Source organism: Diadema antillarum, unplaced genomic scaffold (assembly GCF_040938485.1).
Source record: "Diadema antillarum isolate AM-2024a unplaced genomic scaffold, OU_Dant_1.0 scf00000075, whole genome shotgun sequence".
In the NCBI taxonomy this organism is placed as follows: domain Eukaryota; kingdom Metazoa; phylum Echinodermata; class Echinoidea; order Diadematoida; family Diadematidae; genus Diadema; species Diadema antillarum.
The window spans coordinates 3,531,262-3,557,514 of record NW_027270964.1 but is presented as its reverse complement, the minus strand read 5'-3'; the positions used below and the strand labels follow the sequence as shown (position 1 = coordinate 3,557,514).

Below are 26,253 nucleotides of genomic sequence, written 5' to 3'. Positions count from 1 at the left end.
GATGGAGCAGATCCAGTGTCACTTCTATGTACTGCATCATTACGTGTGGACGCATTGTTCTTTCGGCATTTCTATTTAAGGTAAGAATAATAATTCCTTCCATATCGGTATGATGTGTATGTTTGCAATATAAAATCGTTTAATGCTTTTATGAGATAATAAACATAATAGAACAAAAGAGGAATTTTGATAGATGAAAGAAGCGTGCGATTGCCTTGGTCAAATCTGTAATTTCATATGATGATAATGATAATAAATCAAATCTTCAAAGCACATAAATATTACAAACAAAAAATGCCTCGATGTACATTGAGGGAAGCTATCAATAGGCATGAGAGGAGGAAAAGGAAGGAAAAGAGACAAATTTTGAAACACATCACAGCGCAAAGCGTAATCCAATGAAAAGTTGAAGAAAAATGTTTTCAAAAGACTCTTAAAATCATCTACTGTAATCAGCCTGCTTGAGATGCGTGGTAATTTGTTCTCTGTTCGTTTGTTTGTTTGTTTGTTTGTTTATTTCCATCTGAGGAGATGGCTGGATAGCCCATAGTCAGCTATGTTAAGCTAGTCTTCCATGGGGTCAAGTTGGAGGTGAGGTGGGACCGCTTCACCGGGTTAAACACCCTGCTCTTTGCGATGAATGAATGAAGTGGGATCTTATACGGAAAGATCTTGCACTGTACAATGTGTTGAGATTGTGGGGGCGATGGATACAAGAAATGAATTTTGTCTGACAGAGAAGGTTTCTTTCTAGACGATAATTGCTAAGTTTCTTGCTGAGCGATTATGTCAATGTCTCCGAATAATCTATACTGTATATCACTCTAAGGTTCTACTATTTATACAAAATATATAAAGAACTGCAAGTTCACCATGTTCCAGAGGAGTTTTAAAAGTTAAATAATTGATTTAGATCGTGTGCATAGAGCATCACATTATAAAAATCAGTCATGTGAGTACATCAAAGTATGAACACAAACTGTGAACAAAGCCTTAATGAATCACGACTTCTTCTGGGTTCTATTACCCAGCGCTTTGAGAACTAACTGTCTGGCTGAGATGTTTACGACTTCATTGAAAAGAACAATCTTGCCTCATTGTGACGGATGTGACATAATAGTGATGTGTAATGGGTCAAAGGTTTTATTCGTAACTCGTTGGTAACAGAGAGACTAAGGTGTTCATGGAGAATGACAATTTCATTTGAGTAACAGTGATAAGCAATCGTGAGGTACACGCAATTCATAGATAAAACTTGATGCAGAAGTTACCGAACTCGTCAGAGTTAATTACGACTCTCAACACAGCAGTTTTGCCAGACAGTGCCAGAAGGAGGATACAAGTTGTTCATACGAATATCCATAGCTATGACTGTCTTACTGCAGTTCCCGGTTTCTTAAAAATACGATGTTTTCATTCCTTAGACGGATAATGTCATATTTTGTCGACCTTTATACATTTGTAGGTAAGGGGAAAGATTCCACTCTCAGAAGGAATCTAAAGGAAACCAAAACATAGTGAGAAATGTGGACTGAGTGAAAGGAGCAACATTAGTGGAGCACATCAGTGAAAGTTTGAGGAAAATCGGACAATCGTTGCAAATGTCATGAATTTTTAAAGTTTTGGTGCTGGAACCGCTGGATGAGGAGACTACTAGAGGTCATGACGTCATGTATGGTCAAAATTATAAAGAAAATATAAAGGGAATTCCACAAAAATTCACTTTTCTAACAAAATGAAAGAGCACTTCAATTGACTAACTGCTTTCAGAAACCAAGGGATATATTGCTATGGAATGTGTAATTTTCATTTAAAAAAATGAATTTTTTTGGAATTCGTTCAAAAATGAAAAATATTAACAAAAAATGTTCGCATCTCAGAACTGACCCGATCGGGGTGCTGCAGGCTAACTCGGACTCGGGGACAATTCGGCCTCACTTTGATGGCGGGGTCGAGTTGTCCCTCTGGATTGTACAGTATGTTATGGGAGAGCTTCTCGTTCTGGGTGGTCGCAGTTATGGGCCGAGTTGGTACAAATCGCGCATCAAAGGACCAAATAACCTCTGTGGCGTCCCTAAAAAAATAAAGATGTGGCTAGGTATACTATGGCGATCACGACCTGCGTGTATTGTCTGAAATAGGGCCGAGTTGTCCTTGAGATCGAGTTAACCTGGATCCTTCTGTAATAATACCGACTTTTATTTTTGATCTCAAAATACTCCGAAACTACTCATCGTCCTGGCAAATCGTGGGTCACCACGTAAGTTTCTTGGTAAACTCTTTCGATATATTGCAGACAAATATGAAATGGTGCAAGATGGGTTCTCAAACCCTTAAAACCAGAACTGTGTTTTCACTTTGAATCTTGGACACACTTCTTTACTTTCACGGCTCAATTTAGAACACTCAGATAGCTGCCAGATGATGCTACGTCGTATTTCAACACTGTCTTTAGCGTTCAGGAATTACTTCACTGCAAAAAGATTTATTACTCTCAGTATTTCAGACATGCAGGTGTTAGCTTCAAGAAACAATATGCTTGAGTATGCAAGAGGGCAAAACATTTACAAATGCTGTTGTACACTGGATTTCATGAGCGAATGCATACCTTGTATTCGGTGTTTATATAATTTCCGCGCACCTCCCATTTAATACCTATGGTATTGATGACATCAGCTAAAAGAGAATTGGTCCAAGTAATTTGAAGCTTTTGCTCTTTATCAGATGCTCTGATGGCGTCGAGTTTAAAGTCTGGAGGGAATGGTTTGGCTTTGAAAAGGAAGTGAGACAATGCAACAAATACATCATTTAGACAGAATTGTTACTTATATGAGCACCCACAGTATTTCGATTATTATAAGAATGAATCACAACAGTGATTTCTAAGTACAGTTATCATTAGCCAATGCAAAAGAACGCACTAATACAAGGGATATGTTTTTTTCGTTGTTGTAAAAAAAAAAAAAAAACTTTTACTGGGTCCTCATAGTGGAGACAGTTTGCAATAAACAAGAGGATCATGTGGATATGATTCTGTATCCTAAAGAAGCTTGTAGAACAATAGTACAACACGCATTTCCCACAGACAACTTTCCGAGTATACTCGGGACTCGTCCTCAACGGGTTAACAGCACTCAATGCAAGTAAGGGGATAGGGAGGTGATGTAGAACAGCTGGGTCATTCTTTTATGGGTTTCGTTGCAAAACAAGCTGTTCAAAAAAAAAAACAAAAACAGACTTAGTAAATATCTGTCAATATCATGGAAAGGTAAGCAGACGCACGCAAAAAAAAGAAAGATTTCTTCGTCTGCAAATGTGAAGAGAATGTTAAAAGTATAAACAAACTGCTTAAACTTACTGTTAAACACAACGTTGAACATTAGAGAATCTGACATGTGCCCCAGTGCATTTCTCGTCTGGACTTCGATACTAAATTTTGTATATTCGTCGACTTTGGCAGGAAAATGATGTACACCGATACTGGAATCCAATAATTTGTAATCGCCCATTTTGTCCCAATCAATCCTGCTGGGAGTAGTCAAGAGAGAAACATTCATTAAGAAACAGATTTTTCAGAATATAAACAGACATCATTCCATGTCATTTCACTGACCATTCTTTTATCTTAATGCTTACATGCAACTGAGCCACATCCTAGGAAATACGTGCAAATTGTGTGCTCAAAATTATACAAAGTTATATTATGTTATATTGAATGACCAAAATAAGCCATCATTGGAATTATTTCATAGAAACTTAACATTAGTGAAACATATAACATGTCACGAATACCTGAATACTGACTGCTTTATAACAACCCAAATATCAAAAACACCAAGCAAACACTGACAAGTGAACAAACACCAGCAAATATCAACAAATAAAACCAGACGTAAAGAAGCCACAGTCGTCAAAGGAACGGTAACACACGAATATTAATATCAATACTCTAAGACTTACGCCTTTCTATACACTATTGATACAGTTCCTCACAAAATAATGGAGTTTCTGGCATTTGTCTTATCTAGACAAGTTTCTAGTCATTATATCATAACTTCGCAGTGGCGGATCGAGAGGGGGGCGCAACCGGCGCACGCCCCCCCCCCTTTGATTTTCGTAAAAAACAAAAGAAATAAAAAGAAACACAATGAAATGAAACCCGGAAGTGGCAGTAGAAATATTAGTCACGCCCCCCCCCCCTTTACAGAATTCCTGGATCCGCCCCTGCTTCGAACTATGTTTCCACGCTTCAGTGCCCGGCTTGAAACAAAAATGATCCAAAAAGTCTAAACAAACATACATTTTAGGTCTATATAATATATACACACAAACAAAAACAAAAACTACCCACTCTATTCCATCAAACAGCAAACAAATGCGATTATCCAGACAGGCCGTAACTGAGGGGGGGGGGGGGGGGGGGGGGTTAACGGGTTTCGCGGACAACAGTGGATGTTTATAATATTTTATTGTATGATTTTATATAAAAAATTAAACATGTTTACTTCCCTTCAAATTTATAATTGTTGAATATGTAACTTATTTAGAGAATTTCGATATATATTACATATATGTGATAAAATGATGTAAATAACGCTAGGGCTGATTTTTTTCCTTTTTTAAGATGATTTATCGTGCGGTAAGTTGATGTTTCTGAAATTACCACTCCCATTTGATATTTCTCTTTCTTCATGCAGTAGTTATTGCTTACAGAGACTTTATGAAAGGATTCACTGAGTTCAACTAAGGTATCTATTTTGTTTTTGTAATGTTGCAAGTAATGATGACATACAGAATGTATTACAGTAATTACCGATATTTCAATTACCTGCAAAGCATACCTTAACATTACGTTTTTAAAGTAGCCGATTCAACATACAAGGAGGAAGTGAGAGCAATTTCTTTTATGCATTCATTCACAGTTTATAGTGTACACCAAAGTAGGCTGAATATAGTATATAGATTATGTTCTGCTCTGAAGACATGATAGCCTTTAATAGTTATGTTTTTTTTTTTTCCATTTTAGTATAGTTTTTTTTTTTCGTTTCTTTTAAAATCATAATTAGCAAGATTAAGCATTCCCCACTTCCCTTATTCGGAACAATTGAATCACCGGGGCTTAATTTTTGTCCTTTCTCCGTTTCTCTTCAACAATTACTGATCATTCGGGGCTTGCACCAAACAAGCTTGCTTTCTTGGTCCCGTCATACTTCTTTTTGTACAACCCGATTTCGATTTCGACCAGTTATCATTACAATTACTGTGTAATATCATGTTTGTATATTGTTTTTGTTTGTTTTGTACATTATTGACAAGATACAAGAAGATGTGCTTTTACTTTTGATGTAGTATTGCTATAAGTCTATATGAGAAGTATGAAATTGAAATTGAATTGAAATTCCATTTATACTAATTCATACGAACAAAACGTTCATACTCCTTTGCAGATTTACACATCACACTCGTGGGCAAATTTGTTTCAGGGGAATTCCACGTGCAGGTGACCAGTGTGTAGTTGTGGCCGTGACATTCCAACGATGGTCCACTGGGTCGAGCTGCAATGAGTCAATTCAAAATACAAGCTTTGCTTTTTAGTGGGTTCCTCATATTACACGTCAATTATACGTTCCTATACATTTGTGCAATTTTGTTTCAAACTGACTATTGTGTTAAAAACATTTCTTAAAAAAATCAAATGGAATATGAAATTTGTATGAAATGTGGAATATGGAACATGAATGAAAAAAGTGAACCAACTTATAAGAATCTTTAACAATTGATCCTTATGTGTCTCTCTGGGCGTGAGTGGTCGTGTGTAATCTGTGTGCCATTGTATCGGTCCTCTGTCCTGCAAGAGCCATTAATTACAGCAATGGCTCAGTAACGGTGAGATGACCATACAAAGTAATTTTGTAACTGATGGTGCTAACCTGAAGAAGATCAGACTTAATGGTAATATCGTACCACGAAAAAGTCATTTGAATAAATATGGACAGTTACTAAGAGTATTCGGAAATGCTAAAAAATACGGGATTTCAAGCAAATACGATGTACGGTGGACTGGCCCAGCATTATACATCTTTCCCCTTGAAACTTTAAAGGACACCTACACGATATTCAATCACTATTAAACTTGGGATGGCAGGTTCTAATGTGTCTCACTGATAATTTGAATGCATGAAAATAAGGATAGAAATAAAGGTAGGCCTATATCACAAAACAAATCATCGATAAATTACTGTATGGACTTATTGATAAATTTGCATTTCAAACGGAAAGTTGACCTCATATTTTGGTGTGTTTCAGTACATACAGCATTGAGTAGAAAAAAAAAACAACTATTAAAGATCAGACGAGATAGTGTCAAGTTGCCTCATCAATTCACTAGTATGTTTTTGGTAAATTACCGACTACGTTACCCCTTAGAACAAACAAACGAACAATTAAGCATCAGTGTGTTATTACACTTCTTTTAATTCTATACAAGACCTTATGCAAATGCATGATCATACTATCCACTGAGGCATACAGCACTGAGAGGAAGTCAGTGTACGACTCATGAGGAGATGGTACCATTGTTATATCTTACTCGCATATGTGCGATTGCAACCAACAGGATTCTTCCATGAAAACATTTGTAACCCCAAAATTCAAGCACCTAATTGTAATGATTTAGGCGCCTCGGCAGATTACATGTTGTGGCAAAACCGCGGCGCAACCGATGAACGGCCCTTTATTGTTTCGCAGCGGCCTTCTGAATCCTCCCTTTCAAAAGCCCGCTGCGGGGCGCTTTCATACTCTCATACATGATATATGACCCCGTTTACAGCGAGCTAAAAGGCCGGGCTCGGCAGCGGCAGAGTCCGGCCTTCATTTCACTGTAAACGCGCAAAAGGCCAAATGGCTGTACCAAAATCGGCCGCGTATATGGCCAAGCTCTGGAGGTAGTCACGGCCGCGGTCGAGCCCGGCCTTCTCTCACTGTAAACGCAAAGTGGGCCAAATGCGGAACCAAATTGCGACCGGGGCACTCCCAATAATAGTTGTTAGTTCACAAGCAGAGCGCCACTATGACAAAATATTGAAAGGTATGAATTAAAAGCCCGGACCGAGCCCTCCACTGTAAACGGACAAAATTGCGGGGCGGAGTACCGCAATTGAGGCCAGGGTCGGTCGCGGCTCGGCCCGGCCCTGCACTGTAAACGGAGTCCATGTCATAAATTTCTTTACATTTTAAACACTAAACAAAAAGTAAGTTCCCCTTAAAACAAACCTCTGTAATTTATGAATCAGGAACCTTTGAGTAAATCTGAATACAGGATCATGTAGCTGTATTTCTCGGCTACCTTTCATGTGAAAATTCAGTGGATATCACTTGGTCACGCTTGAGGGAGCATGACTTAAAGTCAAAATGGTCACTTTTTGAAGTTCACAAGCCCAATTTTGCAACTTTGATTTGGTGATATCGGAACAAATTTTAATTTTCCAGGATAAAAAGGCATGCAACGTATAATTCATGTGCTTCTTATCGTACCGTACAAAAATTTCAAGGTTGACTGACCACGGAGTGAAAATTGCCAAAATGACCGATTTGACATGTTTCTCGTGGTAATTTCTATCAATTGAGATTGAATTCGTGTGTTGAACAGTTTTTACGCACGATTCACGTAATTTCACGGTTGAATGAGCACATTAAAAACAAAGAAAAATAACAATTGTGCAGTAAGAATAGCGATAATTTTGGGCACTGAAATCAACCGTTTAATGCTTTTTGTATTGTGTTTAATACCACTGTGCGTACAGTGATCACCTGACATTTCAGTCACGCTTCAATGAACATGTGGGGCTGGAAAACCCTTTTTGCCCTTTATAATAAGAAAATACAGTTCATTGTGTTTCAGTCGAAATGTTGGGAAATGACTCTGATTTCAATGAAAAAATAACATTTCAATAAAAAAATGACATTGTGACATGCTTCAATGAGCACATAAGATGAGCAAAGTGTGCAGGTCAAAAACCATTTTTCGTGTCTGAAATTCCATAAGATTTACATTTGTTTTGTTTATGAAGACGTGTTCAGCGGTGTTAGCGGATAGAGCCTAAAAAGTGAGTGCAGATGCTACCCAATCTGTGTTATATTGCCATAACGATCGCATAATAGTCAACCAACATTTTAAGAAACTATCATCACCATCATCACAATCATCAACACAACATGGAACAACAAAGGCCACTATCTCCCCACAATCAATATCTGTCTCCAGACTCTCTGTGCATATTTGCAGCACGGGAGGATATTGATATTCAACAAAAGTGAAATTTGGTACCGTTAATTGCATTCATTTTCCATTGAGTTAATGCATGAGTTCATGACGTCACAAAGACATCAAGAACTTAATGCCAAAATTAGTATTCAGTAGCGAGAACAATAGCCCGGAGATTTAATTTGCATAATTTCTCATCTCTGCCCCAACAAGGAGATTTCATCAAACTAGAGGCAGACCAATTTCCCACGAATACTTCAATATCTAATCAAAGGTAGCCATTGACTGTAAGAGGGGTTTCTAGCCCCATGTACCCTTTGACGTGTAAAATTTTGAAGGAATACCAAGGATCACTGAGACATTTGTATCGGTCCTAAAACGCAATAATGAAATGTTTTCCAGTTGATTTTAAATGCCAAATATCAAAGCTACACCTACTGGATGATTTCAATAAGATAAATCATTGATTATGGCCAAACTGCCAATTTTTCATTATGTAGGGTTAAAAAAAAAAAGGTTTCCAGCCTCATGTGCTTATTGAAGCGTGACTAAAATGTCAGGTGATCACTGATATGCGTGTGGGTATTAGCACAATATAAGAAAAGCATCATACAGTTGATTTCAGTGCGCAAAATTATCACAATTCTTACTTCAAAATTTAAATTGTGCTCATTCAACCGTGAAATTACGTGAAATGTGTATAAAAATTGTTCAACACACGAATTCAATCTCAATTGATAGAAATTACCACGAGAAACATGTCAAATCGGCCATTTTGGTAAGTTTCACCTCGTGTTCACTCAACCGTGAAATTTTTTGCACAAGTCACATGGTAAGATAAGAAGCACATAAGTTATGTGTCACATGCCTTTTTATCCTGGAAAATTGAAATTTGTTCCGACATTACCAAATCAAAGTTGCCAAATTTGGCTTGTGAACTTCAAAAAGTGACCATTTTGACTTTAAGTCATGCTCACTCAAGCATGACCAAATGATATCCACTGAATTTCACATGAAAGATGAGAAATATAGGTACATGATCCTGTATTCAGATTTCCTCCAAGGTTCCTGATTCATAAATTAAAGAGGTTTGTTTTAGGGGGAACTTACATTTTGTTTAGTGTTTATCATACACTCGGCAAAAAAAAAAAAAAAATAGAAAGTAAACACTTTTTCGGCAAGCTCATTTTTCTTATAGAATGTTAGGCTAAATATGAATGTTTTATAATACCATGTTAAATGCAATCTAATTGGCTATCAACTTGGTAGGTTAATAAAAATGAAAACTTTACGCATGAGTGAACACATTCGTTTTTCTCTTTCAAGGCACAAAAGTAAAAATTGTAAAAATGGACAATTTCTCTTTTATGCGTATGTGCTCTTCCATAAAACAATCAGAGAACAAAGATAAATCTAACACAATCGGAAAGCATAAATTAATATGGAAATTTATTCATTGGTCTCTATAATGTCTTTGCAGCCCCCAAAGATAAAGAAAGGCACTAAAAAGTAATGGAGAAAACAAAGAATCTACTGTCAAATCCAAATTCAACTGACATTAGAAAAGAGGCAATACTAAAACAAATGGTCGAAATTTGAAATGTTATTTCGAATTTGGCACATTAAAAATGATAGCTGGTTCTTGAATTTGTCTCATGAATTCTTAAATCCCTAAATTAAAAGAATGATATAAAAAGATCCCATTTTACCACCTTTGCATCTTACTCCCTTTTCACATTTGAATTTGGGCTGACAGATAATTCTTCATTTTTTCCTTCTTTAGTTTCCTATTTTGTACTTTAGGATATAGTAAGATACAAGGGTACGAAAAAAATATATATTTTTCTTTTCATTCATGTCTTTCATTGTTTTGAATTCATTTTTCATTACCATTGCTATCTTGAAGGGCATTTGCAAAATGAATAACTACATGGGAAATATTGCAATTTTTACTCTTGTTCCTTGGAAGACAAAAACGAACGCGTTCACTCCTGCGTAAAATTTCTCTTTGCATTCACCTACCAGGTCGACAGCCAATTGGATAACTCTTAATGTGATATAATATGACACAAAAATTTTTATCAAAATTTTCTATGAAAAATATACACCGGAATATGTGCTCGGTGTATATGAAATAAAAGAAAACACTCATCGATAAGCTCCCCCTTTTTCCAAACAAGATAATGGTAGTTAAAATCTCTAGTGAGATAATAAATTGTCAATTACATTCATTACTAATTCTTTTGAAACGTACTTACTGCCTATACGCACACTGTACGACCTAATCGTCACGTTCGTTTCTGAATCACAAGAGTAGCTTCCGGCATCTATCCACGTGGTGTTTGATATACGCAGCACCGAGACGTTTCCCGAGTTATCGACTCCGTCATAAACCTCTGTGCCGTTGTGTCTCCATATCACACGGGATCCAACTGAGAGATGCGAAGACTCATTCACGCACTTCAGCTGCAACTCGTGGTTTATTTCACAGGCCATATACAGTTCTATCAGATATGAATGTAATGTTAGCGTCAGTATGTAAAATGAATGACCACATTCATAGTTGATTAATGCATATTAGGAAACTTGGACAAAACAAAGAAATATGTTTTCATCTCCATAGCGTCACACTCCGGCACACACAGAGAAATTTAACCAGCTGGAGTAAAAGCCGCAACCGCCAAATACAATTCAGTCCTCCTGTTGAGTCCTTTCCGCTCCATCACGTAGGCGCATTAAGGTCACTAGATTCTCATGCAGGTATTCATATTCTATTTCATATTCTGCTATGATTGTTTAGTTTTCGGGTTTTCCTGAGTTCCTGAATCAGTGACAATTGCGTAACTTGATTCACTTCCTTTGCCTTTGATCTAACTTGTGACGGAACGGAGGCCATTGCTATACACTTACCAGGTGTCATCTAACGTCTGTCATCAAATATTCACTACATCTGACCAGTAATTTAGTTCGACAGATATTTAGGAAAAAGAAAATTGTAAGACAATTGCCTTCTCCCTGATGATGGAATACTGGCAGAGCAAAGTGTAGAGAAGTCTTCCTCAATTCCTGATGCACGTTCAGAGTTTACCTGGTATAAATTCCTGCTACTATGCCTAATATATTACGAATACGCTCCCTTACCAGGGGAATCGGAAAATTTCACATCGGATAGAGCGTATATATGAGACTAGTCTAAACAGCAATTTGGAGAGATATAATTCTCCACACATTATTACATCCAAAATGCGAAATCCGGTACATAAATATGTTCAAAAACAAACAAACAAACAAACAAACAAACAAACAAACAAACAAACACATTTTGCGTCCTGTATGTGTACTGATTTCGAGTATTTCAAAATTCCCCAATTGTTTGCATTTGTGAAGCCATTATCACGCTATAATGGGTATGCACTTGTAATTCCCTGCTGGTGACAGGCTTTTTACGGGTGTATTTTTTTTTTCTTGGGGGGGGGGGGGGAGGGGATGTGTTTGTGTGTGTGTGTGTGTGTGTGTGTATATTTGTAGGAGGAATGATACATCAGTGGGAAACTCATTAACACACACTAAAAAACACGTTATGCGGTAACGATCAATTTTCAGTCATTTTAGTCATTATTAACAACGAATTCTGGTTGAATGGCCAATTACGGACCTGATCAGCCCATCATGGCCAGGAAATTCTGACTAATTAATTTTAAATATGAATGAGTGAATTCTTCGTATCGTGCGCGCTGCATGTGCAATATGAAAATATCATTTGGATAAAAGCTAATCTAAATAAAAAACTAGAAATGTCGCTATGGCGACTGATGCCTTCGCCATAATGCATGAGTCGCCCAATAGGTGTATAGTGCAATGTCTTCACAATGTGTGATGACAGTTTCAAATAACTGGCAATGCACTGAAATGACAGGTTTGTCAGAAATATCTTGACTGTTCTCTTTCCTTGAACTAGGTTTGATATAATTGTCAAAGAGTGCAGGTACATGTATTTGGGGAATTGAGGATTTTTACTTGACTTCTGACTGACCCTTTTATAAGTTTATGCATTGAGTAATTTTCAAGGTATGAAGAAAGAGTGTAATTACAATATAAAATATATTATTTTTTTTTTGCATTTAAACCTAACCTTCACCTTTAACCTTTGACCTTTGACCTTCTGGTAGGAAATTTCCAAGAGAATCTCCATTAGGTAACACATGTATATAAAGTTTTAAAAATAATAATGCAAGCATTGCATACTAGTAAATGAGGGAAATAGTAAAATTTTGAAGAGTTGACCTTGACCTTTGACTCACTGACTATTGACCCATGACCCCTAAATTCTCTAGATAATCCCTGCCAGTCAGTACATGCGTATGCACCAAGTTCCATGAAGAAACATTGAACCATTTGCGAGAAAAGTGAAATTGTAACATTTTCACCTAACCTTTGACCTTTTGACTTTTGACCTAATGACATGAAACTCTTTCTGGAGAATCTTTATGCAGTACATGTCTACACTAAGTTTCAAGAAAATACCTTCGGGCATTGCATGGATATGGGGGAAATAGCGAAATTTTTAGCATTTTACCTTGACCTTTTGACCTTTGACCTCTTGCCAATGTCACTTAAATCTACTCAACTAATTGCCCCATCATACATCATCCTTGGACCAAGTTTGGTGAAAGCTGCTTTATCCAGTTTTGAGTTATCACGTAAACAGATAAATTTCAGGATTTGACCTTGATCTTTGACCTTTGACCTTTGTCCGATTTCACTCAAAAATTAGGCAAGTAATTGTCCCACCATACATCATCCTCGGACAAAGTTTAGTGAAATTTGCTCGATCCAGTATTGAGTTATCGCGTAAACAGATACAATTTCATTATTTGACCTTGACCTTAGACCTTTGACCTTTGGCCGATTTCACCCAAAATCTTATCAAGTAATTGCCCTGTCACACTTTATACTTGGACCAAGTTTAGTAAAATTCCAGTCAATATTACTCAAGTTATCGCGTAAACGAAAGCGGACGGACGTACGGACGGACGGACAAAACGAAAACATAATGCCTCCCGCACCACTTCGTGGCGGAGGCATAAATTATTGCCATTTTGATTATAATATTTGAAAAGCAGAGTTTTTGCAGGAACAGTGTTTGTATAGATTCATCTCATCAAAGATGCCTCAGTCATCCCCGTGTCCGAGCTGTTATTTCCAGGAAATCTACCCAGGCCACATGACTGTCACAATGGAGAGAAGATGAAATGATGATAATAACAGGAAAAAAAACTTATAATCATTTCTTATCTCCAAGCGCTTTCCTACATTTCTATGAAAATACATGTCTAATTAAGACACCCATTCTGATTTTCTTGTCTTTGTTAACAATATGATATAAGAATAAGAATAAAAACAAAACACATTAGAAATGGTCGAACATAACTAATCTAACACAATGAGCATGATGAGGAATCGAGAGCTACCGTTTGATACAAGTTCAACAACAACCCATATACATGCTGCTATACTTTGACATAGTATGCATTGTTGAGCCAGCACTTACCTTCGGGTGGGTCTAGAGTGCACACCTTCTGAGACCAGGCTTCCTCACCAATACATCTCAATTGTACACAATGTTGCACATCCGGGTCACTCGTTGATATCAGAATAAAAGGTCGCGTTGAAGACCAGGCCATCTCCTTCTATGGTGGACAAAATGCAGTGGCAGGGAGAAATGAGAATGAAAATCCTGCCTCTCTATTATTGTATAGCGCATTTTAGTTCGACACGACGATAATTATCAAAAATCAATCAACTTAAGGTATGGGAAAAAAAAAACACATCTGCCTGTGATATGATTATGTAGACTGCTGAAAAAGTACAAAGATAAAAACACAAACACAAATACATTGTAGGAGTGGAGAGAAAATGTATACACTCGCTGGTATTTTTTTTATTTTTATTTTGAAGGGTTTAAAGTAGGGCTTACATAACAGTTCCACAATATTTGAAATCGCAAGTACGCTTTAAAGGGACTATAACATGGAATTTTTGCGCAGTCTCAGGGAAGATGCATTCCAATGTGTTTTGTTTAATCACATAATACTTCAGCACTGATTAACAGATGATGCCACTGGTAGAATCTATGTTTGTGTGATCATATACAAATAATCTGAAGAAAACTTGTATGAAAAATGTATGGTATACGTATTCTCTTGGCCATTATAGTGATGACCAGAATATTATGAAATTTATGCACTGGTTAGTTTGCTTTATACTTCTACTTATCATGCTTTGTATAATATATTGTAATAACGTACTGTATATGTAAGGGAACTGCATCAGAATCGCTTTTTAGTAACCTCTAAAGTTTCATTTCCAATCTCTCATGAAACAAGATGAGTTTCTGTACTATAAAAGTGTCCCTGCTGGAACAACACCGTGTCCCACAATGTGAAGCACTGTGTGAAGGACAGTGTGAACACATTGTTATCACAGTGTGGAATCTCTTCACACTGTTCAATTCCAGAGTTACGACATTGTGAACATAATGTGAACCATTAAATAACCGCAGTGTGGAACAGAACATTAATATGGGCCTTGTGTGAACAAGAGTGTGAAATCATCTTCACACTGATATAAAGCTGACCATGTGAACACGTAATGAGTACACTTTGTAACAATGGACAGTGCTATCTCCAGCAGGGATGCTACGTGGAATATAGTATTATTGTGTGTTATACAATAATTTAACTTGTAATTTGTAATGTACATGTATATTATTTGGAAATAGAAACGAATATCAATTCGTGAAAAAACACATCAAAACAAATCAAAATGCATTTGCATTGGGTCTTCATGGAGGTTCCTGACCGCATGGATTTGAGCTTGTTTTAAAGGCTACTGATTCACAAAATGCAAATAACATCAATTCCCATTACAACACTATCAGTCATTACTTCACTGTTTTCATAATGATTAAAAGTAATAATTCCACATGGCCATTGAGTATTTCAAGTCTTTGTGACGACTTTATCAAGTTTATTGGCGTAGGAGACTAGGTTCAGACCTTCAGCCTTGAAGAATTCTCTCCTATGGTGTGATTCAGATCATAGTGTTGAACTTCGCAGTTGTTGTTGTAGTCCCAAGAAATGTTGAGCAGCAATTCTCCATTACAATTTGCTGCGGTCGCGAGCTTCAGGTTTGGAAATTCGCTTGTTACATCTGGAAAATAGGGAAAGATGACTACTTATATCATAAGTACATGAATCATTGTACAAATGAAATAGCTATTGAAATGCAAAACCACAATAGACACAAACGAGTCTGTCCAGAAATGCTATCAAAATCCTGTGTATGGTGATAAAGTTGAAGCTCAAGTGGTGTTTATGATAGGAGCCACGTCATCACGATTGTAAATTATTACTTACTTAAAATCATCGAGTGTGAAAACTTCACAGTTTATTCGAGATTTGGTCCTGCTTAAATGCCCTTATGAGATAAAAGATAATTAGACAAAATTATTTCAACACTATGTGACGATGTGATGAACGTTTGACCGGGTGAAAGAGCAAATTTTTCAAAGTGCACTTGCGTTTCATGAAGCGATTCTGTTGGAGAATTGGTTAGTTTTAAGTAGTGGAAAAGTCAATTCTGTGAGGCAAATCTGACGAAGGCTACACTGGTGTGTCATTTGGATAGTCATATCAGGAAACTGACAATGTTTTTCTCTTCTCAGAATTGACATCTATCCCTACATATAGCACAAAGATTCAAGGCTCAACCTAACGAGATTGAATAATACATATACTGTACGTACAGTACTTTTACCAGACATAACAAGAACAAAAGACTGTTGAGTGTGACCTTCTCTCCTGGGAAAAACATGCAGCTATTGTAGCTTGTTTGGAAGCATGCAATGTCTAACTGAAACACATTCAACAAGCTGCTGTTGTTCAAAGCTATGGTAGCTTTATTTTGATAGTTCCCAACTTCAAATTGAGAGGCGCATTCCGCAGGCAGTTGCAGTCAAAGAGATGCAATCAATTTTAGATATGTTCATCGCCAGCTTCCGTGGGTGACATATTCCTCGTACATGATAAATATTAAATGCCCCCGTACATAGCTTTATTATATATAAATTACAATTAGCTCATTTAGACTCTGTTACGTCATGGTTTCAATTTCATAGAAATCGACATCGTACCAACAACAAAGAGTTTAACAATAAGGAAATCAAAATTAACATCCTTAGCCATAAGAACCAGACGTAAATGCTTCACGTGGCGTTGAGTCAAAAACAAAGGTTTACAGATAAACTTCACTTGTACTTCTCTGCTCATCGATATATTCGATTCAATTGTATTTGAATGTTGTGTCACATTTTGGACAAAAATATATATTTTACTTTCTATTTTGGGGGTATCAGAGAGCAAATTGTGTAAAACAATGTAAAATGAAAAGAGTATACAATAATTGTGGAACCTTTGAAATATAATATTGCCATTATTATATTGTAATGAAAACTGAAGTGATCGAAATGAAGTAAACAATACGCGAATTGCGAACAGAATACTCATTAAATAAGTGTGTGTGTGTCAGCAATCTCTTTTATCCTCAGTTAAAGCATTCTATACGAGAATGTATGCTGTCGTTTTATTATGTATGTCTCTATATACATGTAACAGTTCAAGAGTACAGCAATATTCGGAGTGCTAAGACCACTCAATTTTGGAGCACGTTCCATTTCGGGACTTCAGGAACTGAGTTCGGATACATTTATGACAAAAAATGCTTATGAAATTTGGCGAGACAAAGCAGACACAGATTAATATTATAATGCTATTACATAATCACTTTCTTTAAAATCTTAGTTCCTCATAATCATCAAAATTCAATATAATAAGACAATTGTTTATTGTTCTTGAGAATAAGCTTCCATAATCAGCTCTGAAGAGTTCAGATCAAAGTAGAAGGTTTGCTATTTCTGTAGTCTCACCGCAATATCCAGAGTGCTAATTAAGACCACCCAATTTTGGAGCACATTCAATTTTGGGACTTCAGGAACTGAGTACTGATACATTATTTTAAAAAAAATGCTCATGAAATTTGGCGAGATATAAATCAATATCATAATGCTTTTGCATTATCACATGCTTTCAATTATTCAATCTTTAGTACTCATGATTATTAAAATTCATCATAATCAGTAAGACCTTCAATTAATATTGTTTGAGATAAGGCTTGCATCATAAGCTCTGAAGAGTCAGATCAAAGAAAAAAGTTTTGAAGTTCTTGTGTATGTATAGTCCTAAGAATCGTAGAACAGTAATTCACCATTTCAGTTTGCTACAGTTGCGATCTCCAATTCAGAAATATTATTTTTACAACTGAAATGCTACCAAAAACTGGTAATTTTGTAGTAGTTGCAAGGAAGAAAAACTGTTATCTTTTTGAACCCCCAAAGAAAAAAGAAACAACTACAAACAAACAACAAAGCACAAACGCAAACAAACGATGATGGAAACGAATCACTCAATACAAAAACAATATATATTTCTTGCCACTCATGTATGGATAAAGATTATGTGATGTCATGTTGATACGTTCTCAGCATCTGCATCATCAAAGAAAAATTAGTTTAAAGGAACATGTATTCTTTATTAAACATCATAAAAACATGCTGTAAACACCATAATAAGTCAATATAAATATCTCTTTAATCAAATTAAAAATCACAATTCTTATAATGCCATGGTTACCTTATAGCACAACGATAGTTGCCATGGTATCAACTATTTCTAAAGAAAACAGTGATATTTTCATGAAAGAGCAAGAAAATATGACAAGATCGAGTGGAATATTGATTGCTAACTCTTATCATGATAATCACCTTTTTTCCCCACTATGTCCATTTCATTTCCTTTTCGTTGCTATAGCAACAACATGACAAAAGGTGCCTTTTAATAAAAAAAAATATAGGTATTTCAATTAAAAGGAAAGCAAGAATGAAATAAATCGGCAGATAATACATGAAGAGTTAGATTTTTGTGCTCTTTCTCTTATTTTGGGAGTGCCGTACACGAATCCACCTGTTGCCATATTTGTAAATGACATCTTTAGCCGCTGCCATGGCAACAAATTATTTTTTTTTTAAAAGAACACGTATTCTTCATTAAACATTATAAAAACATACTGTAATTTCTTAAAGATGTCAATATAAACATATTTCTTCGATTAAATTGAAAATCACAATTTCCGAATGCCATAGCTGCCTCATAGCGATGACGGTTGCCATGGTAACAGCTATTTTTAAAAGAGAATAATGATTTTTTTCATAAAAAAGCATGAAAACATGAAAAGACTGAGTAGTTATTCATTACCAGTTAGGGTCCTATTATGATTACCAGCTTTTTTTGTCACTATGCTCATCCCACATTATTGTCGTTGCTATGGCAACAACATGAGGACAATTTTCTTTTATATAGAAGGAAGAACTGTTTCATTAAAAAGGAAAGAAAGAATAAGATAAACAAATGATCAGTTTCTGTAAAGTTAAAATCTTTTGTGCTTTTTCCTCTATTTTGGGGATGCTGAACAGGAATGTCATAAGGTCATTTTTCTAGATGACGTCTTCAGTCGTTGCCATGGCAACAAATTATTTTCTTTAAAAGAACATGTGTTCTTCTTTAAACATGAAAACATGCTGTTAACAACAGAATGTGTCAACATAAACATGTCTTTTTGATTTAGTAAAAAATCACAATTTTCTAAGTTCATGGTTACCTCATAGCAATAACAGTTACCATGGTAACAACAATTTATTACAGAAAATAGTATTTTCATGAAAAAATATAAAAAATGACAAGATTGAATAGCATATTTATTACAAATTACTGTCAGTTCTTTTTTTCCATTATATTCATCCCACATTGTCTTTGTTGCTATAGCAATAACATGAGAAAAACTGCCTTTTAAAGAAAAAATAATGTTAATCATTAGATAAGGAAGGTAAAATATACTAAACAAAAAAAAGTAAAAACACAAACGTTTAGACAGCTTCCTGAATTTCTGATCATAATATATTGCACCTTCGAAACCTTAAATATCTGTAATAATGGTTAATATTTAACATGGTTGCCATGGAGATGCATAAATTAAAAAAAAAATCTTCAAGAAAAAAAATCTTGAAATTATGGCATAAGTTTTCAAGTACCAGTATTACAAATGAGCAAGACTATTAGCCATAAATAATTCTGTTCATGGAACATCATTTCCGTTCCTATTCGCAACATCATGTTAAGGCATATATATATATATATATATATATATATATTACCATAGAAATACCTAGGGAATATAAAATACAAATTACAAGCAATACAAATGTGTAAAAACTCCACAAAAGTTCAAATTTTCTCGTCATGATGTACTTTGTTTCAGCATTAATGTCTCCAAGACATTTGTAAACCTTAAATGACTATGATACCTCCCCTACAGCAATTTGCAACAGATTGCTATAGAACTTTTATCCTTGAAAAAACAATTTTCTCATGTTATTGCTACAGCAACGGAAATGATGTGGAATGAACGTTGTGAAAACAAAAGCTGATAATAATTTGTAATGAATATGCTACTCAATCTCGTTATATTTTCATTCTTTCATTAAGATATCAGTATTTTCTTTTTCAGAAATGTTACCATGGCAACTGTCATTGTTATGAGGTAGCAATGTAATTGAAAAAAAAAGGGATTGTTTTAAATTAATTGAAGAGAAATGTATGTACAGTGTATTGACAACATGCTTTTATGATGTTAAATGAAGAACACATGTTCTTTTAAAGAAAATAATTTGTTGCCATGGCTACGGCTGAAGACATCATTTACAAAAGTGGCCACAGGTGGATTCCTTTTCAGCATTCCCAAAATAGAAAAGAGCCGAAAAAATTAAACTCTACAAAAATTGATCATTTATTTATTTGTTTCCTTTTAATGAGATACTTCTCCTTTCTGGGGGAAAAAATCATGTTGTTGCCATAGCAACGATAACAATGTGGCATGAACATAGTAAAAAAAACCCTGATTATTATCATAGTAATTTGTACTGGGTATGCTACTTTTTTATGCTTTTTGATGAAAAAATAATTTTCTTTAAAAAAATGCTGTTACCATGGCAACCGTCATTGCTATGAGGTAGCCATGACAGTCAGAAATTGCGATTCTTAATTTGATTGAAGCGATACGTTTATATTGACTTATTTTGGTCTTTATAGCATGCTTTTATGATGTTTAATGAAAAATACATGTTCTTTCAAAGAAAATAATTTGTTGCCATGGCAACGGCTAGAGATGTCATTTACAAATATGGCAACAGGGGGATTCGTGTTCGGCACCCCCAAAATAAAGGAAACAGCACCAAAAAAAAAAAAAAATCTCACTAAACAGAAATTCATCATCTACCGACGTATTTTATTCTTGCTTTTCTTTCAATCGCAATGCTTATTTTTCTTTAAAAGGCAGCTTTTGTCATGTTGTTGCTATAGCAACGAAAATGAAGTGAAATGAACATAGTGGAAAAATAAGCTGATAATCAAGATAGCAATTTGTGATAAATATTCCACTCAATCTTGTCATGTTTTCTTGCATTTTCATGAAAATATCATTTTTCTTTGTAAATATCATAGCTGTTGCCATGGTAACCGTCATTGCTATGAGGTAACCATGACATTATAAAAATTGTATTTTCTATTTGATTAAAGAGGGTTTATAATCACATATTTTGTGTGTTTACAACATGTTTTTATGATGTTTAATGAAGAATATAGATGTTCTTTTAGGAAAATAATGCGTTGCCATGGCAACGGCTGAAGACGTCTGTTAGAAAAATGGCAACAAGTGGATTCGTGATCAGCACCCCAAAAATAGGGGAAATAGCACAAAAAATCAAAATCTACAGAAAATTTTAAGCACATTACAACTCGCCGTGTACTTTAGAGTGTGGTACGTACCGATACCCCGACAGCTCCCCACCGCGGCCGCGCTGGGCGGCCTCGCTCGGCTCGCGTGCCGACTGTACGCGTTACAATCTGTACGTCCTACGCAAAGTTCAGCGGTCCGAGCCGTAATATTGTACATGGTCATGGTACATAGCACAACACTGTTCGACGGAATCGGGAAGCTTGGAAGTGGAACTGAGCTGTTTCCATTTCCAATCCATACATCTGTTTTGTGACATGCAGTTCATTATCTGTTCATCAACATGGTAAAGTCGAGTGCTAAGGTACCTACGGCCTATAGGCCCTAGTCGGGGACTACTAGTCTACTAGACTAGGTGTTAAAAACAACAACAACAACAACAACAACAACAACAACAACAACAAAACAAACATATGACACACATTTCATCTTTAGGTCTAACAACTAAACAATCTGAGTATCTCTGTTAAAATTTAGATTAGATCTAAACTTGTCATTACTATTGCAAAAAATTGGGTTTTTTTTGTTACAAAATACAAGGTCACAATAGTATTATTAAACAAGTATTTATCACTTTCACCATTCAGATATTAATTTTTGATTACCAAATCTGGTTTGACAAAAGGAGAATCAAAGAATGATTTTTTTTTTTTTTTTGGGGGGGGGGGGGGGGAGGGGTTATGGTACTCAAGGTACATCTTCACAGCTTACAACAAGCACTTTACCAACCACTGCAACAACCAACACATGCAATCTACAATGAACGTCATTGTATTAAGATTTGTTTTTCCTTTGGAGGACTGTAAGACTAATGCCAAAACTCTCATTTCCTTATAGACAGGGCAGAGCCAGGCAAAAACTGCCTTTTTTTCCAGTCAAGGTTTTCTCACTTGATTCTGGTACTTTAGACCATACTTAACAAAATAAGCTTCTGCGCCATCTTGAAATCTGTCCCAAATCCAAGATGGCCGCCAAAAATCCAAAATGGCCGCCAGAGGACCTAAAAAGTGCCTTCTGTGGTTAAGATTTGTCTGGGGATGGGTTTTTTTAAACTCTATTTGATGATAAATGGTAAGAGAAATAAGATTCAGTGGATTAAAATTAGAATCTGTTTCTTTTCTATTGCGAAAATCCAACATGGCCTCCAGACGCAGCTCCCGAAATTAATAAATGTCATAATAACCGGAGGGCCAAACCCTAAAAACTCGCTTACTTAACGAGTGAGTTCCACTCTCTCTACAAACTAAGTAGACCATGCTTATTTTCAAATTTCTATTGTAACAAACAACATACCACTGGTCTACCTATAAAAAATATTTGCGAAAGCCTCCAAATCCAAAATGGCGTCCAAGATGGCCGCCATATCTACTGAATTTGCTATTTGAAAGATAGAATTTGATAGAAACATCAGATTTCAACAAATGTGATGTCATATGAAAGAGAATAAAATTTTCTACAAGTTGATACCATTTTTGTGGGAGATTGTGAAAACTGGATTGAGATTTTAAGGAAAAATACTCATTTTTTGATATTTTTCTGAAAAAAGGAAAATCATGAAAATGCTTGATTCAGCATAAATCAAAAAAACACGAAAGGATTACCTTGAAACGTTTTTAAGAATTTTGTTTAACATATGATTAATATTTGGAGAAAATTAGGGGTCAGTACCATATGCGGTTCAGGAGTTATAATGTCTCAAACTTGAAAACTCACTATGTAAAAATTTCCACTTTAGCTGTGACAAGACCTTGTTGGTCGTAAAGAGAGTCTGCACGCGCCAAGACTACTACACGCACCACTGGCACTGACGCTTGTAGCAGTGCCAGTGGTGCGTGTAGTAGTCTTGGTGCACGCAGACTTTTTTGACAAACAACAAGAGTTTGTGCCTGCAAACTAACTTTTCATACCAAGTGGTAGCTCAGGTGACGCCGATCGCTATCATTTCAAAGTAGATTGTTCTGGAGCAGATGAGATGAAGCAAAAAATGTCTTTCAAAGAGAGGTAGAAGCTTGAAACAACCATGCTATAGAAAGTTTAAAACAAAATTTGGATCAATCACTAAAAAACTTCAAGATTGCAGGCCATCAAAGCTGACATAGTTTATGGCGCCAAATTAAATGTATTATTCTAATTTTGGTACAATTTTGTCTGTTGTGCTATCCATTTATAGTTTTTATATATTTTGAACATTGTAGTGCTATTTCAAACCGTCATGGGTTTTTATGGAGATATTTTTAACACCAGTGATATTCTACTCCGAAAAAGAAAAAAAAAATCGAGTGGAAGTTTCATTTTTGAAGGAGTTAATAACGGAAATCAGTAAATTTAAAGTAAAATTGGAGTGAATTTTGAGTGAAAATTTTCATTTTCACTCATTTTAGGGTGACCTTAGGGATCACTCGTCACTCTTTGAGTGATCCCTGAGATCACTCTAAAAGGAATGAAAATGAACATTTCCACTCTCGAGTGATCCTGATATCTAAAATGTGAAAGCATCTACCAATGGCATTAGTTCAATTCAATTTTGACACTATAACCCACATGAAATCAGCCTAAAACGATGTAAGAAAAATCTATTCACAGTGAATACACTTTCAGCATGCTTATTTGTAAATTCAATTCAATTCAATTCAATCCAATTCAATTCAATGTTTTATTTCATTTTTCGACAAGAACATATAAACATCACTTCTTCTTTTTTGGTGACAGAAAATCAGGTGCTCAAAACTATGTAGGATGAAAAGAATATAATAATTGTAGCACCTTACAATCATTACAGATTATCATAAAACTCGAGTGATTTGAAGTAAGTAAACATTGTGGATAATTCGAAAAATTGAGGGACCCACTATAAAGACAAGTCTTGTAGGATGTGGGCCCCTCAGAAATGTGAATATACAGCATGAATAATCATTTTGGACAGTGTTATTTGAACAACATACTGAAAAGTAATTTCGCACAACACATTTAAAAGCAACTTTGAGAAATTGCCGCCATGTCGGATTTTTCGGGGGGGGGGGTGCTCGGATCAGAAGGGCTTTCAACGACATGTACGGATCAGATATTATTACACATATGCCATCCTCGTTCACGTTTCTACAACAGCAGAGTAACATACAAGTACAAAAGCATATCTTTGATACAGAAGCATTTCTTTTTTAAATCAAAGATCGGGCCTTACCCAAACACTAAAATGAGCTCCACCCCCCCCCCAAAAAAAAAAAAATAAATAAATAACCCTCAATATGGTTTAAACAAGGACAATATATATGATAGACAGCAATACAAGAAATTCTAAAAATATATCAAATTATTAATCAAGATTTGACTCTGACGCAACACACTAAAGGTATCGTTTACCGTTGGAAGAGATATCACATTCGATTTATATGTGCAGTTTAGTTGTATCACAAAACATTCTACCATGTAAAAAAAACAACAACATATATATATATATATATATATATATATATATATATATAATGAAGCCTAAAACATACGGAGATATCACCATTTCTTTTCAAGAAACCATAACATTTATAACTGTTGACAGCTTAGTATAAAAAACTAGAAATGTCGCTACGGCGACTGGTATGCCTCCGCCATAATGCATGGTTCTCCTAAGTAGGTCTATAGTACAATGTTTTGACAATGTGTGGTGACAGTTTCACACAATTGGCAAAATATTAAAATGACAGGTTTGCCACAAATGTGTTGAATGTTCACTTTCCTGGAACTAGGTTCAATTGGATGAATGATTAAAACGTCAGAGTGCAGGTATTTGGGGAACTGATGATTTTTACTTGACTTTTGACCCTTTTATAAGTTTATGCATTGAGTAATTTTCAGGGTATTGAGAAAAAGTATAATTTCAGTATCAAATGGTAAAATAGCATTATCTAAACCTGGCCTTTGACCTTTGACCTCACAGTTCCAAAGAGAATGACTGTCAGGTAGAACATGCATAAATATGTAAGTTTCATGATGATACCTTGAGTTACTTTCGAGATATGGAGGAAAAAGTGCAATTAAGCACTTTCACTTGACCTTTGACCTTTTGAATTTTGACCCTTTGGCGAAAACTTCCCACAGAATATATATTTGGTAATACATGCATACATCAAGTTAAAAATCAAACCTTCAGGCATTGCATAAATATAAGTAGTGATATTTTGAGGAGTTGCCCTTGACCTTTGACCCCCCACCTGACCTTTGACCCATGACCCCCAACTTTCCTAGATAATCACTGCCCATCGGTACAAGCATATATATACTACTAAGTTCCATGAAGATACCTTTAGCCATTTGCGAGATATGGAGAAAAACATGAAATTTCAACCTTTTTTTCACAAAATAACCTGTGACCTTTGACCTTTGACCCCATGACCCTAAAATCCAAATAAAGTATTATCCCCCAGGATATACCCTCATACCAAGTTTGATGTAAAACCACCACACGGTTCTTGAGATATCGACAAAAACAAAACGGGACGGACGTCCGGACGTACGTACGGACGGACGGACGGACGACCCGAAAACATAATGCCTCCGGCCACTTCGTTGGCGGAGGCATAAAAACATATCAGAACAATCTACTTTGAAATAATAACGATCAGCGTCACCTGAGCTACCACTTGCTATGAAAAGTTAATTTGCAGGCACAAACTCTTGTTTGTCAAAAAAAGTCTGCGTGCACCAAGACTACTACACGCACCACTGGCACTGCTGCAGTCATGCGTGTAGTAGTCTTGGCGCGTGCAGACTCTTTTTACGACCAACAAGGTCTTGTCACAGCTAAAGTGGAAATTTTTACATAGTAAGTTTTCAAGTTTGAGACATTATAACTCCTGAACCGCAAATGGTACTGACCCCTAATTTTCTCCAAATATTAATTGTATGTTAAGCAAAATTCTTAAAAACGTTTCAAGATAATCCTTCAGTCTTTTTCTGATTTATGCTGAATCAAGCATTTTCATGATTTTCCTTTTTTCAGAAAAATATCAAAAAATGAGTGTTTTTCCTTTATA

General features: G+C 35.7%; 1 protein-coding gene across 1 annotated transcript in view; it reads right to left on the bottom strand.

Annotated features, from left to right (window-relative positions):
* Positions 1-1,486: 1,486 nt before the first annotated feature.
* Positions 1,487-26,253, bottom strand: part of LOC139717487 (uncharacterized) — a 36,502-nt gene continuing 11,735 nt past the window's right edge. Inside the window, exons 3-8 of the mRNA XM_071628992.1 lie at positions 15,321-15,475; positions 13,815-13,953; positions 10,522-10,767; positions 5,438-5,555; positions 3,359-3,525; positions 1,487-1,497 (exon numbers count right to left, since the gene is read on the bottom strand). Coding sequence (XP_071485093.1) covers positions 1,487-1,497; positions 3,359-3,525; positions 5,438-5,555; positions 10,522-10,767; positions 13,815-13,953; positions 15,321-15,475 — 836 coding nt within the window. The remainder of the gene's footprint in view (positions 1,498-3,358; positions 3,526-5,437; positions 5,556-10,521; positions 10,768-13,814; positions 13,954-15,320; positions 15,476-26,253) is intronic.